This window comes from Pleurodeles waltl, chromosome 12, assembly GCF_031143425.1.
Source record: "Pleurodeles waltl isolate 20211129_DDA chromosome 12, aPleWal1.hap1.20221129, whole genome shotgun sequence".
NCBI classification, from domain to species: domain Eukaryota; kingdom Metazoa; phylum Chordata; class Amphibia; order Caudata; family Salamandridae; genus Pleurodeles; species Pleurodeles waltl.
In genome coordinates, this window is record NC_090451.1 from 85,455,579 (window position 1) to 85,470,901 (window position 15,323).

Here is a 15,323-nt window from a genome sequence, read left to right on the forward strand (position 1 = left end):
GTAGAACATCGCATGTTGCAGCCCTATCGCCACTTAAATCGAGTGCCCCAAAGTTACAGTTCACAGGCACTAGAATGATGTTTGGGATTGTATCTTTGAACCCTGCGGAGTGATCAGACAGTTTGATAGTCTGTATTTTAGTTTAATCTCCCTGCTTTTCCGATTTATGAATAAAGATATTTTTACTTTTATAGGTGAGTATTCCGAGTAGCCAATCATTTTATTCCAAACCTACAACCACCTCCTTGAGTAGGCCTTACTTCTTGCCCAAACTCCCTTCAGGGGAGTCAGAAGTACTAAGGACGTACTCTGTCATTCCAGTTTAATCACAGTAGTATCGAAGCTCTGCAATGCTAGTGGCAGAAGCCTGTGCCCTAAGTGGACACTTCCCAATAACCAGTGACTGTCTTAGGTGGGGTTGGAAACAAGATGAAAGATGAGGCCACCCATTGGACAACACTAGAGGCAACATCACACCCCATTAGCGTTTTCCACCAAGTGGACTTACAAATGCTTCTGTGGCCACCTAGCCATACCAAACAAATGATTGCCAATGTGGAATCGCTTCATCCCATGTCCTGTATGCACTTTTGCAGAATGGCTAATGAGGGTATTGCACTTTGAGCTTGCCCTCTTGTTCTTCCTTAAGAGCAAGAAGTAAGGTTTTGGGTTTTTTAAGGTCTGCAAGTAGAGGTATAAGGCGTTCTTAGCTCATGAAGGACAAAACACCAGAAGATGGAAAATTGGCCCCAAATTTTGTCTTCAAACCTTTGTGGCCCTGCGAAGGACACCACAGTGAACCTTGTATAGAACAGGTTGCTATCCCTGGCACTGGCTCTTAATCCCACCCCACCGTGTTTAAGGGTGCTGCCGCTCAATTACAAAACAGTGAGCATCCACTATAGATGGACTAGTAAAAGTCTTGTATTCCTGGTGGGTCTAGGTTTGTCATTTGGTTGGTTTGTCAGCTATTAAACTTCAGTTCCGCACTAAACACCCAGTTAGCCTGAAGTTAACCCATCCACCCCAGATGGTGTTCAGAATACCCTTGCCTCTTTACCCCCACCCCTCAAAAGAAAAGCTGCATGATCAGCTTTGGTGATGAGTGATGCGTAACTTCTCCAGGGTGAGCGCAGCATTGAAAGGCACTTGGGTTGGTAATGCCAGACCTTGTGCGTGGCTTGAGCCTAAACTGGTTGAACGTTTGTCTGTGCGGCCAGACAGGTTGTAACTCCTCGCCTGGAAACTTCGTGTCTTCTACAAATGTCACATTAATGAAGGTGCACCTAACAATGGCTCTGGTTGGTGATGCCGAGTGTCTGAAACCAGGAACTAAATAAATAGTGATGGGTCTGCTCGGATTCCGGAGCGAGTGCTTGGCAGGATTCCACTGGAACTTGATGCTTCCAGTATTGGTTTATTTAGAGTCCTGTACCAGACCGTGGTGTCACATTCCCTGCATTTAGGTCCAGTGAACTAATGAGAAGCAACTTATGCTACCCCCATTACTTCATGCTATTTCTGCATTTATTTGCTTGTTGTCCTGCAGGTGGGAAAGAAGGCTTCTCTGCATTCCGTGATATGATGAGGAATTAAGGCAACTCTCCTTGTCTACGTTAATGGAGGAGATGTTCACTGATGCACCTTAGACATGTGCCCACCTGCGTACGCCCTGGTGTGCGTGTCAGAGACATTCAGGCGGTGGAGGCTGCTAAATCGATGCATTTTGGATAGAGGTGTAACCTTCATAGCACCTTGAGGCACTGTACTGGGGGTTGTGGTCATTGTGGCCCTTTTTAAGAGTGCTCCAGTGATTGTAAGCTGCTTCTTCTTTCCACTTAGAATGTGTTGTTGTTGCATCATGTGACTTCTTCGCTAATGCTGTTAACTGGAGGCTCCACCGCCCCCTTTACTGTTCACCACTCTCTCTTTATCGCCCGAGTGTCAACACCCTCGGGTCTCAGACCTCTGCTGGGATCACCCACGCAGTGCAAGGTGCCAGGGTCTGCTCTAGTTGGGTCTGAAGCCTGGTCCTCCTCTGCGCTCGGTGCTACCTCCACCTGAACCCTCTCGCAGGGTCCGCCCCTCATCTAAGTCCTGCAGAGAAAGGCCACACACGGACGCTTCTGGCAAACTCTTTGATAAGAAAGCGTTAACTCCGCAACATAACCCTAGTTTTTAATGGGATTTTTTTAACTTTGAGTATTTTAAAAAGGGTATGAAGTAGATCATGTTGTGCCTCCTAAGTCGGTGGTTATGCTAAATAACAAAACAGTCATTGGAAAAGACAAAAGCAGTGGCAATGCAAACATGCAGTGTTTTGTAAACATATGTAATATGTAGTAAAAGTGAAGACGCTGCTGACCGTGTATAAACAAGCATTTGCAATGCAGTGGGTCTCGCATTTGCTTTAGTTACAGCTATTGGTGTTGCAAATGCATGACTGGACTTTTCTTGCCACGTAAATTGGTCATCTGCACCGCATAACGTGGTCCTCTCTGCCACATAATTCCAGTGGCCCTGAATATAACTAAAGCACTTCCGTTTACCTTTGTCTTCTATCTTCATTGCCATTTAGTGTCCTAATTTAATTATGCCATGCTAATTAGAATAGAATACCACTTTCACCGCCCCACCATCAGAGCTGCTGGCTGGCTAACAGCGAGGCTGGGGGAAGGCTAGGAGTAGAAATATTAAAAAGGATGGTAAATGGGCAAGCTAGGATTTCAACATGTGATCATGGAGTCCAACACAGAGCCCTGACACAAATGCATTAGATCAGATTTTTGTTGTTTTTGAAATGTGTTGGTGGGGCATAAAGGGTCTGACCACGAGCTACTGGGTAGTTTTGCATGTGTGATAGCCAAGTAATACTGCACCACGTAGAGACAAGGCCACTACATTTTGCTGCGGGAGGATCAAATTATGTGGCAGAGTTGGCTAGATTATGCAGCAAGAAATGTCAAATTATGTAGTGAGATGTGGCATATTTTGTGATAGTATTGTTACATCGAGTGTAACAACAATATTTACATTGGAAGCATTATATTAGGGTCTGTGCTATAGAAAAGTGCGAAAAAAGCTGACTGGGCCTGATGGCACCAGCACAGTGTATGTTCTGATACGTCACCATGCAGCGCGTAAGGAAATGATACCAAGCTTGCTTACGTGAGGGAGCAGCACCGCCATCTGTCTGCACATCAGCAAAAGCTGCTGCTTTTAGGTGAATGCTTCTAAGACCCACATCCTTTGACACCTGTTTTCTTGAGAAACGGGTCCATTTCGAATCTGGTTCAGCTGGGGCCGCTACCATTTTGATAATGAAACTAATACTGACTTCTGTTTCAAAGAGCTCTTACTGCTGGAGAACTGGCTTCGTAGCGCTGAATCAAAACAGCTGTAGAATTAACCATTAGATAGACCAATGCATTGAGAGACAGGAAGGTGATAGATTAAAAAACAGAGCGCGCACTAGCTAGACAGATAAAACACGCAGTAGACACATAACTAGAAAGAGAGAGTCGGACAGGCAGACAATAAAAGATAGCCACGTAGGTTGCGAGGTGCAAACGTAGACACAAACGGGCAGCAAAGATAGGCAAACCCAGATAGATCTCTATTTTTTAAGGCCCAGTGTTGGTATTGGCCTCACAAGTTGTATTCGGCACGGGCCTTCCTCACATGGGACCGTTTCTTTCCAATCTCAAACCTCCGTCCCTGGGTGGAGGGTTGTTAAAGGGGCAGGCACCGGCCATTTGGAGGAGTTGCCAATTGCGTGCAGTAAACAAAGCCAAGTAGCCAACTGGGAGGGGTTTAGGGTTAGGGAAATCCTCTCACTTAAGAAAAAGAAAATTACCTTGCGTCAGGCATTTGATCGGTCTTTGAAGGCAGAGTGAATGTGAGGAGATAACAAGAAATTTTAGCCCTGTGTATATAAACAGAAGTCCGAGCACAAGCAAACAGTATCCGGAGCAGGAAAGAGAAAAAGTGCTCGGGTCAAATGCTCTTAGAGAAAGCTATAAGTAGTCCCTAAACACATCCTATAGTGACAAGTGGAAGGGTACAATTTCTTGGGCACTGCTCCGTGGATTGAAAAACAGCGACCAATAGGTACAAGCATTTGCAATGCAATAAGTCTTGCATTTGTTGACTTAAAGCGATTGGCTTTGTAAATTCATAATTGGACATTTCTTGTCACGTTACTTGGCCAACCCTGCCTCATAATTTAGTCTTTTCCTGCCATATAATTCCAGTGGCCCTGCATATAACTAATGCACTTCCATGTACCTTCTTCCTCCATCTACAACAAAAAATTAAAATGTTGCCATTTAACATCCTAATTTAAGTCTGCCATGCTAATGCCCTTCAGTAAAGGGCCTATAGTGTTCACCCATCAGTAGTAAAGGTGCAGGCCAGAGCTATTCTAAGGCACCTCAATGGAGGGTCTATGATGTACACCCAAGAAGTGGTGAGACTAAAAACAGCCACAACAACCATCACTGGTGATGGAAGGAGGCCGAGAGCAGAAAGAGAGATGCATGCCCAATGAGAGGACTGAGAGAGAATAATGCTTCTACCTTGTGAGGCCACCCTATTCCTTTGGAGGTCTGTGCTGTGAGGAGTTAGTGGAATAAGGAGAGGGGGATCGGGAGGGGGGGGAGGGGTTATCGGGGGTCACGCTTTCATCCATAGCTGCCAGTCAGAGGTCACGAATGAGGAGAAAGCACACAATGAGGTATTGCAGAGGAAAGAAGACATGCTGGGTAAGAATACTGCTGCCTCGTGACACTATCCTAAGATGGAGGTCAGCACTACCCATGATTTGGGGACACAAGTAAAGAAGGAAACAAGAAGGGGGTTATAAACAGCAACATTTTGGGATTGTTATAACATGCCTTTCTCCAACGTCCTTTTTACACGACTACAATATTTTCATCCTTCGGTTCTTACAATGCAAATATCTTCTATTTTATGAAAGATTTTGTTACTGTTTTTTATTATGTTTCTAAGCACGCTCGAATTTCTCAAAGACACGTGGTCGAGAGGTCTGGCTACTAATCTTAAAACATGGATATTTGGATTCCAACCCAAAGTAAAATAAAAACAAGCATTTGCAATGCACCGGGTCTCGCGTTTGCTCATGTTAGAGCTGATAGGTAAAAAGTCGGGTTAGGAGTTTACAACGCTATCGGCAAAAGTGCATTTATGTACGTAACCCTAAAAAGTGCAATTAACTATGTAAAGCGCTCGACTTCTGCCAAGCGAAATCGCGCTAGTAAATTAGAGAAAAAGTAGTCCACGAGCCGGACAGAAAACAGCGAGCCTCGCATGTTTTCTGTACTTGGTCGATGTGCTCGAGGAGGGCTAGCCACCGGAAAACGGAGTCGAAGTATGCATGACGTATGCATGCCTTCGACTAATGAAAGCAAGCAGATTTTATTAGGCAAGCCCACGAACCAATGAAAAACACTGACGTGACGTCGACAGGGCTCCGAGCCCTTTTCTAAACCCTAAAGCGTCTTGCTGCGATACGCATGCGCGGGCGCATGCAACGCAGGCTCGACCCTAATCATTTAGTTTTCATGCAGTGCTTCCTACTTTGTCTGCCGTATTTCTGTGCTATATCTAACACATTGTATTGCCAGATTAAATGGTACTGACTTCGGAAGGATGCAAAGCTGATTATGCTTTGCCAGAACTCAAACCTCTGACCTTCAGGTCACAGCACACGGCAGCGAGTGTGACCTCACTTACCCAGCCGTGCCTGCCTAGGCACACACCGGACATCCCTGCCTTACATCTTGTATGAACAGTTCAATACACATGGTTGGGTGTGATGGTGAAGTGAGTAACGGCCCCCTTGGCTGCTCTGAAGACTGTACAACTGAATAACTGATTGTACTCAGCGTTCACTCAAAAAACTTTCTGCATTGAGTATACACTACCCTGAGAAGCAACACTTTATCCTTGACTTACTCAGAGTGATCTGGAACTTAAAACAACCCCATTCACCTCATCAGTGTTATGAACGTTTTTAAAAAATGCAAACCTGAGTCTTAAAGCCATTGGTACATTACAGTTCAACTTGCACAAGCAAATAGATTCAGTTAAAATTTCAATATCTCCAAAATATAACTTCTGAATGTATTTACTCACAAGCATTGCACAAGAGGAAATATTCTCCCTCTGGTAGGGAATAGGCATACAAGGGTGGGGTTCCCAGATAAGTCTGTGCACACCCACAAACCTGACTTTGTGATTATTAATGGATGTTTTTTTACGTACTCTGGAAATGGTCGGAGCCTGCACCCAGTCAAGGCAGGAGTAAATCTGTTTCTGTGGTGCTAATATGACAGATTATCTCACCCCCTCCACCGCATGGGTGAGTGTTAAAAAAAAAAAATATAGAAAAAAAAAAAAAAACAGTAACCCAGTCCTTGAAGCAGCCCCCTCGCCTATATTTTGGAACTAACAGGCACGCTCCTTTTCAGTAAGCAAAAGCTTCAAAACGTTGCTTTTAAAATTAACATAAAAACAGTTACTAAGAAAGTTCCTAACTCTTTAACATATGGATGCCTTTTTTACGAAACATGGGTCAAGCAACAAAGTCCGCCACATACTCCAGATAAAACAAATCCCTTCACGGAGATGCAAACACAAACCAGAGCCTGTAAAAGAAAAAGTAGTCCAGGAACCATGCGGAAAACATGGAGCTGCGCATGTTTTCAGTAGTTGTCCGGTGCTCTGGAGGAGGGCTGAACACCGGAAAAGGCATGATGTATGCATGCCTTTCACTAATGAAACCAAGGGAATTTCAAAAGTCAAACCCACGATTGAATGAAAGGGATGGGCGTGGTTAAAAGCACAGCAGAAGGACAACAAGTTTGAAGTGCTTGCACGCTGAACCTAAATATTGACCACTAGCAAGCAGGGATTTTTAAAGGACACAAACAAGCCAATGAAAAGCAGTAAGCCCACAAAGAAGTCTACACTAAAGTATATAAAAGAGGTCTCTAAAGATCAACCTGAAAGGACTAAGCAAGCAGTGTCTGACCGAACAACCCTGGCACTGAAATGGACTACTTTTTAGGCAGATGTGCACAAGCAAAAATTCAGTCACAGCGAAAAGGCCCATAAGCTGACCTATTGCCACATGTTTTATGCTGTGATGCGCAGAAGTAAAATGTGACTGACTCTATTACAGACTATTGGATGAATAAGTTTGATCTTGTGTGCGATAGATGTATAATTTTGCTGAATACATGAGGCTGGACGAGACGGCTAAAGCTGTTTCTGGGCTAGACCTAAAACGTTTTAAGATGTTCTCTGGGAACTCTGAGCATGAACTTGAACAAAAAGCCCAGTGCTAAGTGAGTAGAAGAGCCGGTGTGAACTGGAGATGCCGGTTACTTCCAGTGTGTACCAGATGGTGTACATATGTCCTAGGGAGTCTCTGCCAATGACAACTTATGCCGAAGCTAGATTTTACGTAGCAGCTGCGATTCTGTGCTTGGGGAAGCTGCCAGTGAAGTGGAGTCTGCGAGGAGACCTATCAAGAGGGGTTTGTTTGGTGGTGGCGAGGTCCTGGGGTGCAGTACTTGGAAACGGGCTCCACCGGCCTGACGTTGTGGTGCTCTGCGTGTTGTTCGTGATTCTTTAGAACAGGTCCTTCAGGGTCCCTCCAAAACAGACTCCGCAGGAGCATTCCTCACATGCTTGAATCTATTTCATTTTAATTCCCATCTTCAATCCATATTAATAGAGGGAGAAACAGTTGTTTTTAAGAAGTGCATGAAAAAAGATGTTAATATACAAGCGTGAAGATTCTTTAGAGTAACCAAAAGGAAGGAATATACAGTTGGAAGGAAAGATCAACCCAGCAGTGTGCGTGTAACCTGTCGTGTTCATTCTGTTGTCCTATAAACCGTGGGAGTGCTGGATTTCAGGCGGTGCCTGGCTGTGGGTACAAAGGCGGATTTCTAAGCTCCCGTTAGTTTACACTAGTTTCAGGCTCCACGGAGGGCGGATCGACTCGTGTCAGGAGGACCGAGTCACCTCTGGGCGCTCCCTGCCGGGAGGAAAGGTATGCATGGAGTTGTCTTTGTTGTGCATAGTCCTAGCTTCTGCGTTTGCTGGAGAGGAGGCCTGAGCCAGCCGCAGGGCGTTGTTTGATCTGGACTCGGCATCTTTAGTCGAGCATTGGAAGGGTTCATTTATTTCTGAGAGGCTTTGGGGACTTTCACTTAACGCGTCTTTGGAGGAGATGGTGCACAAACGTGGTGGGACAATATTTTAACAGCAAGTCAACCGTTTGATTACAGAAAATGTGTTTTTAACTTTATATTTTCGGCAAGGCATTCCGCGAAGACTTTTTGCTGCGCGTTAATTGAGGTTTCTTTAATGTGGAACCACGCGGGAAATATTTCTTGCGGTGGCTTGTGGCAGGCCTGGTTGTGGGTGGGAAGCGGTGGGGAGAGCCCAGGGGCCCAGAGGTGACTCGGGTGTTGACGGGGAGCGTTAGCACAGTTGTGTGGGTGGGAGACGGAGTCCCAGGGCTCCTTTGCGGATGTGCCTTAGATGATGCGGTATGCGCTCCTTGGGGTGAGGGGATGGGATATTTTTTTTTAATAAATGTAGAGAGTTCTTCTCTTCAAGCTGCCCTGTGTGGCACGGTCACACCACGAGAGCGAACAGATCGGCTATCGGGGGCAGGATGTCTTGCAGTTCCCGGTGTTTCGGAGGCATTCCACCAGGTTTGTGGGAGGTCTCCCAACACGCCGCTCCTCATGAGGCTTCCCCTGGTGAGACTGTCGGCATTGTAGCAGGTGGTGTTTACAAACTGCTGCAGGTCCTAGTGGGATCCTTGGGTTGAGAGTTAAAAAATAAGATCCAGTCTGCGTCACCTGTGAAGCGAGGCCGGCTGCCACTTCAAAGCCGCAGGACGAGCGGGCGGAAGCCGGCCCCGGAGCTCCCGTTTGTCCACATGGTATTTGTTTGTTCCTACGTTGTGTGTTGCCTGTCGGTGACGGATTGTTGTGTCTGCTGCGTGGCATCGCCTGGGGTGACAGACGGGATTGTCTGACGGCGCCGGGGAAGGCTTGTGTAATGGCAGATGCATGCATTTATACTTTTGGTTGGCACAGCTATCGAAGCGTCATATCTGTGTTCCTGCTCTGTGCATCTTGAGCTAGTGCTGCGGGTGGCGGTGGTGATTCTTGTATCACACGCCGGGTTTCTGCTTGCAGCCCATCAGTGCTGCTGGGATGAGGCTCGGGAGTACTCGGTTGCTGGCTCGGTGGTTTTGTTTTACTTCAGGATCACCTGGATGCTGGCATAGTGCAGAACCTCAAGTACGGGTGTTGTGATTTGGTTGGCGTTGATGATGGTATACAGTGGAATATTATGATTATATTTTTCGTATCCTCCTCAGTTGAACACAACGTTCAGCCAGATTCCTTTCCCACAGACATAGGAGTCTCTTCATCCTTTTTTTCACTAACCCTACACTCCTTTTAACACCCCCCGCCCCAGTGATTTGAGCTGTTCTGAATGTTCTCTCTAATTATCGATGGGTTCATAGGTGGGTGGATTTTTTTTGGGTGGATGGCATATAGGAAAAAATGCAATTTTCTAAATGCCGTCGGACCCCCCCCTCCCCTCACCTCTCTTTCACCAGGGTCTTTCAAAGCTAAATAGTTTAATTTGGGGGACATAAAGTGTGCACACTCCTAATTCTCTTTATTTCATCGTTTGGGGTTTTGTGTTATTTTTTTTAATTTTTTTTATTATTCTACTACATTAAAGTTCCATGAAATGTTCTTTGAGGCATATTGCTGGGGATGTTAACTTACCCCTTGTAAAGTGCTAGCTCGGGACCAGTGTGTAGTTTTGTTGCTGCAGTGTCTAATGGCAGCCATTGAGCTCTTAATCTGAAAGTGGCCCCTTATTAGTTACCTTGGAGTGATGGAAAAGGCTTCTAAGCTGCTACGTACCTTTTGGTGGAACTTAGATAAAGTGATGGTTTTAAAAACGGAAAGAGGGAAGGGAGCGTTAGCTCATGCTTCATTTCATATGATTTGTGATTGGTCAGTACTAGGTCAGTGTTTTGTATCGCTTGATCCCCTCTTCGTTAACAAAACAAATAATCATTTTGACACACAATCTTAAATTGAGGAAAAAGATTTATTGATAATCTAGATGCTTATGGTTTAGAAACTAATGTTAAATGATTGCTTTCACAAAGTATTTCTACGTAAAACTTGGTGTCCAGAAAATGCCAAGAGAGTCAGTCATAAGGGGTACCATATACCTTTTAGTGCCCGCTCCCAGCCCCTCACTAGTCTCTCCAAGTGACTGCAGACGTAATTTCTTAAGGGCTGACAAAATAAAACAGAAGGTTCCTTCTTTCGCCCATCGAATAGCAAGTATTCCAAGAGTGGAGAGGGGGCTGCTGGATTAATCTCGATCCATGAAGGTGCAGTGGCCCAAGGTAACCCAGGTGTGAGCTAACTGGAAAAGGCTCGTGAAAGGACACATATTTGGTCTCCCTCCCTCCTACAAACCCCACCCTTATTGTCACTTGCCCCCTCCCTTGTGGCTCAGACCCACCCTCCCTCCCTCCCTCCCTCTTGTTGCTCGGCCCCTCCCTCCAGCCCCCCCCTTGTCTCTGAGCCACTCCCTTGTCGCTCGGCCCCTCCCTCCCTCCCACTCGCTTGTCGCTCGGCCCCCTCCCTCCCTCCCACTCGCTTGTCGCTCGGCCCCCTCCCTCCCTCCCACTCGCTTGTCGCTCGGCCCCTCCCTCCCTCCCACTCGCTTGTCGCTCGGCCCCTCCCGCCCCCTCCCTTGTCGCTCGGCCCCTCCCGCCCCCTCCCTCGTGGTCTCTCGGCCTTTCCTCCTTTCCCACCTCCTCCCTCGTGGTCTCTCGGCCTTTCCTCCTTTCCCACCTCCTCCCTCGTGGTCTCTCGGCCTTTCCTCCTTTCCCACCTCCTCCCTCGTGGTCTCTCGGCCTTTCCTCCTTTCCCACCTCCTCCCTCGTGGTCTCTCTGCCTTTCCTCCTTTCCCACCTCCTCCCTTGTTTTTCGCTTGGCTCCTCCCTCGCCGCCCAGCTCCCTCATCACTCGGCCCCCTCCATCCCACCCCACTCCCTTGTCTTTGCTCAGCCTCTCCCTCCTGCCGCCTCCCTAGTTTTTGCTTGGCTCCTCCCTTTTTCGTCATTGCTCGGCCCTTCCCTCCTGCCCCCTCCTTGTTGTTGCTTGCACCTTCCAACCCCCCTCCTTGTCGCTTGGCCTTTACCTCCTCCCCCCTCCCCCTTGTTGTCGCTCTGCCCTCCGGCCCCTTCCCTTATCCTTGCTCGGCCCTTCCCTCCCGCCCCTTCCCTTATCCTTGCTCGGCCCTTCCCTCCCACCCCTTCCCTTATCCTTGCTCGGCCCTTCCCTCCCACCCCTTCCCTTATCCTTGCTCGGCCCCTTCCCTTCCCTTATCCTTGCTCGGCCCCTTCCCTTCCCTTATCCTTGCTCGGCCCCTTCCCTTCCCTTATCCTTGCTCGGCCCCTTCCCTTCCCTTATCCTTGCTCGGCCCCTTCCCTTCCCTTATCCTTGCTCGGCCCCTTCCCTTCCCTTATCCTTGCTCGGCCCCTTCCCTTCCCTTATCCTTGCTCGGCCCCTTCCCTTCCCTTATCCTTGCTCGGCCCCTTCCCTTCCCTTATCCTTGCTCGGCCCCTTCCCTTCCCTTATCCTTGCTCGGCCCCTTCCCTTCCCTTATCCTTGCTCAGCCCTTCCCTCCCGCCCCTTCCTTTCCCTTATCCTTGCTCGGCCCTTCCCTCCCGCCCCTTCCCTTCCCTTATCCTTGCTCGGCCCTTCCCTCCCGCCCCTTCCCTTCCCTTATCCTTGCTCGGCCCTTCCCTCCCGCCCCTTCCCTTCCCTTATCCTTGCTCGGCCCTTCCCTCCCGCCCCTTCCCTTCCCTTATCCTTGCTCGCCCCTTCCCTCATCGTCGCTCGGCCCCTCCCACCCACCCCTCCCTTGTCCTCTGCCCTCCTGCCCTGTTCTTCCCTGTCATCCACCCACCGTCTTCCCTCCCTGTCGCCCGCACTCCTGCCTCCCTCACTCTGCTTTTCCTCCTCACAACTCCCTAATCATTCAGTGTTGCCATCCGCGCACTTAGCACTCCCATTGCTTCCGTCCCCATTTACTTTTGTAAATTTGTAAGTTTATTTACTGCTAGTCTCTGCTTGATTGTATTTAGTTTACCACCCACACCACCGTTGCTGTCCCAGTCCCCACCCCCTGTATGTAATTCTTCTTTTCGTTTGGGGTGGGGTAGGCTGACATTTGCTGCTTTGCGACTCCTTCATCAAAATTAAGTTTGACGCACATTCCATTTTTTTTTTTTTCTTTTAATTTACTGGACCAGGATATATATCCCCAATTCTGGAATGGAAATCCAAAATAAGCGTTTGCAATGCAATGGGTCTCACATTTGCACGAGTTAGAGCTATTAGCGTTGTAAACTCCTAATCGGATTTTTCTTGCCACATAAACTCAAAATGAAAAGTAAAACAGTTTCACGTGAGCAAGCCGACTGCTGCCATGATTGTGAAGGAGACACACAAATTGAAACAGAAGTTTGGTTGCAGTCAAAAGAATCTGCAAAAGTGTGATTATCCATGTAACGGGGTCGATGTCATGCAAAGCGCTTGACTACTGCCCAGTGAGATTGCGCTGCGTAGGAAAAAAAAACAACAAAATAGTCCAGAAACCATGCTGAAAACATGGAGCCTCATATGTTATCAGTAGTTCACCGTTGCTGACATGCATGGCTTTCACTAATGAAATCAAGCAAATTTTAAAAGGCAAGCCCACGAACCAACCAAGCTGACATGGGCGTGACCTGGGTGTGGTTAAAAGCCCAGAGAGAGATTGCAGCAGGGGCCAGAGTGCTTGCGTGCTCTACCCTAAAAAGCTTTGGCATCCAAAAGGCAAGAACTGTTTTTTGTGAGAGTCCAGAAGCGCACACTGTACATAACTCCAGGTGAAGCCTTACTAGCAATACTTGCACATTATAGTTGTAAGACAGCCCACCCGTTCTACTGTTTTTTACCCTTCCTCTGCACTGCAACACTAATCTAGTTCTCCCAAGGCTTGTTTTTCCCCCTTTGAGATCCCCTTTTTGAAACTCACATTGAGGATAATGTGAGAGTTCTGCTGCTGCTTGTGCTTAAGAATCTGCCTTAAGGACTCGTAGTGGGTGCCTGCCTTATGTTACCTAAGCTTGCTAAATCGTTTACTCCGCGTTCACCGGTTGTTTCACTCCCAGAGCAAACTGATGCTATAGGGCTAACCTCTTCTGACTTGTCTCACTTTGCACCTCGTGAATGAGTGTTACTCAGTTTGCTCTCCTCTCCTCCTAGTGCACGGTACAAGTGAAGCTGGAGCTGGGACACCGGGCCCAGCTACGAAAGAAGGTCACCACAGAGGGGTTCACCCACGATTGGATGGTCTTTGTCCGTGGCCCAGAGCAATGTGACATCCAGCACTTCGTGGAGAAGGTCGTCTTCCGGCTGCACGAGAGTTTCCCGAACCCGAAGAGGAGTGAGTACGAAGCATATTTTGTTGTAAAGTACAGACTAATTCTGATTGGTTAAGTGTCTGGCATCACTGGGTTCACCTCTTTTAAAAAAAAAAATAAGTTCAGTCGGGGGGTGGAGATGGATTTGGGGGCATCAATAACTTCCTAAAGAGATGCATGTACTTCCTCACTGCGTCTCCTCTCGGTTCTTTGTATGTGGCCCTGTTGAATCTAAAAACCATGAAATGAAAAACACAATGATTGCTTGTAAACATTTGCCCGTTATGTAAATAATTTTCTACACCAGTTGCGCTGTTTGATCTCTACCCTTGGTTTCCTTTCAAGATTCCTGTGGGCACTACGTATTCTTTTCAAAAACCCTCATAATAAAACCTTTCACTCTCGAGGGTTCCATTGTTGCGAGGGGTAGTGTTTACCCTCAAATCTGTACATAAGACCAAGCTTTAAAAAAACAAAAAACAAAAAAAAACTGACATGGTTTCAATATTTACTTCGTGGATGAAGTACCTTTATTCATGGCTTAACTAAACAGTACAATCTGTATTTAGTAAAGTGTTTCAGTCCAGGGGCACAGATACTTGTACCTGTGTCCTTGTGGAGTGGCAGCTTATTGGCTGTCAGAGTAAAGGACACTTCAGTCTCCCGTTCTGTTGTTCATGCCTTTTCTCATCTGAGAGACATGTATGAATAACTTATGTATGCCTTTGCATCGCTTGTTCACCGATGGCCTGGTGAATGGTCTTTAAAATCGTGATATTCTTTGTGACGGCTGGCTCCGTCCATTTTCGTTGTATCATCTTACATTTGCAGAACTCATGTCCCATACCCTGAAACCTAGAACACTTGGAGCTCCTCTCCCATTCCCTTTCCCCAGAAAAATGTTCTGACACGATGGTCCCTTCCCTCCCCTGTTCCATGCCACCTATAAAGGAAGCTCATGACTGGCTCAATCAAATATTCATCACACTTTGAATCAGAACTGCTCCAAGTGGAGATTCTGGGCATGCAATAATGTGAAATCATTGAAACGTCCGGCTCCATTTGGCCAAGCAAATGTTTTTCAAATGTGACATGACTTATCCTAATTGGATGTGAATTCGCTAATCTGTAAAAAAGTGCCCCCAGACTTGCTTCCTCTTGAACTTTGGGTTGCTCTAGAACGTGTTCCCATTGGCCACTATGAAATGGTTCCATCAGCTTCCAATATTGTCCCAGGACATAATGATGGGATATTGAATGTGCCTGTGGCAGTGGGTGGGGGCTTGTCTTGAGAAGATTCAAACATCATTTTCAGGTCAATTTTCCCGCCTGTTTCCTTTCCATCTCGTGCGTTACCTTTCAAGCTTGCAACATCTGTCCTGGGAGAGTTCGCCATATCCTAATTGCTACTGTTTTGCACAGTGACTGCTCAGTACCCCAAAAATGTACCTGGAATAGAGGACATACATGCTTAAAGACACATCATTTATGGGGGACACAAGAAAATTGGTTACTAGTCACAGTAAACCAGCAGGATGCCTGCCAACACGATGATGCTTTGTAGTTGAACGTCTTGGTGTAGTTTACAGCTACTTGAGGGGATCCAGTGCCCCTTCACAGTGCACTTGGCTTCACTCCCTTTTAGCAGTCTGCTTCTTCTTTCTCACACCAGGAAGTGCCCTGGTTTCTTCTCCTATAGGCTCTCCTCTTCGGGGCCAGGCACCCTCCTCACCTCAACTCTGGGAGACTGCTGTCATGA

The 15,323-nt window shown here is 47.1% G+C and overlaps 1 protein-coding gene across 3 annotated transcripts in view; it reads left to right on the forward strand.

Moving 5' to 3' along the window:
* The window catches only part of MLLT1 (MLLT1 super elongation complex subunit), a 169,972-nt gene that overhangs the window by 37,576 nt on the left and 117,073 nt on the right, over nucleotides 1-15,323 (forward strand). For all 3 annotated transcript variants that reach the window (XM_069216396.1, XM_069216395.1, XM_069216394.1), the window contains exon 2: nucleotides 13,407-13,587. In XM_069216396.1, the coding sequence (XP_069072497.1) occupies nucleotides 13,407-13,587 (181 nt within the window). The remainder of the gene's footprint in view (nucleotides 1-13,406; nucleotides 13,588-15,323) is intronic.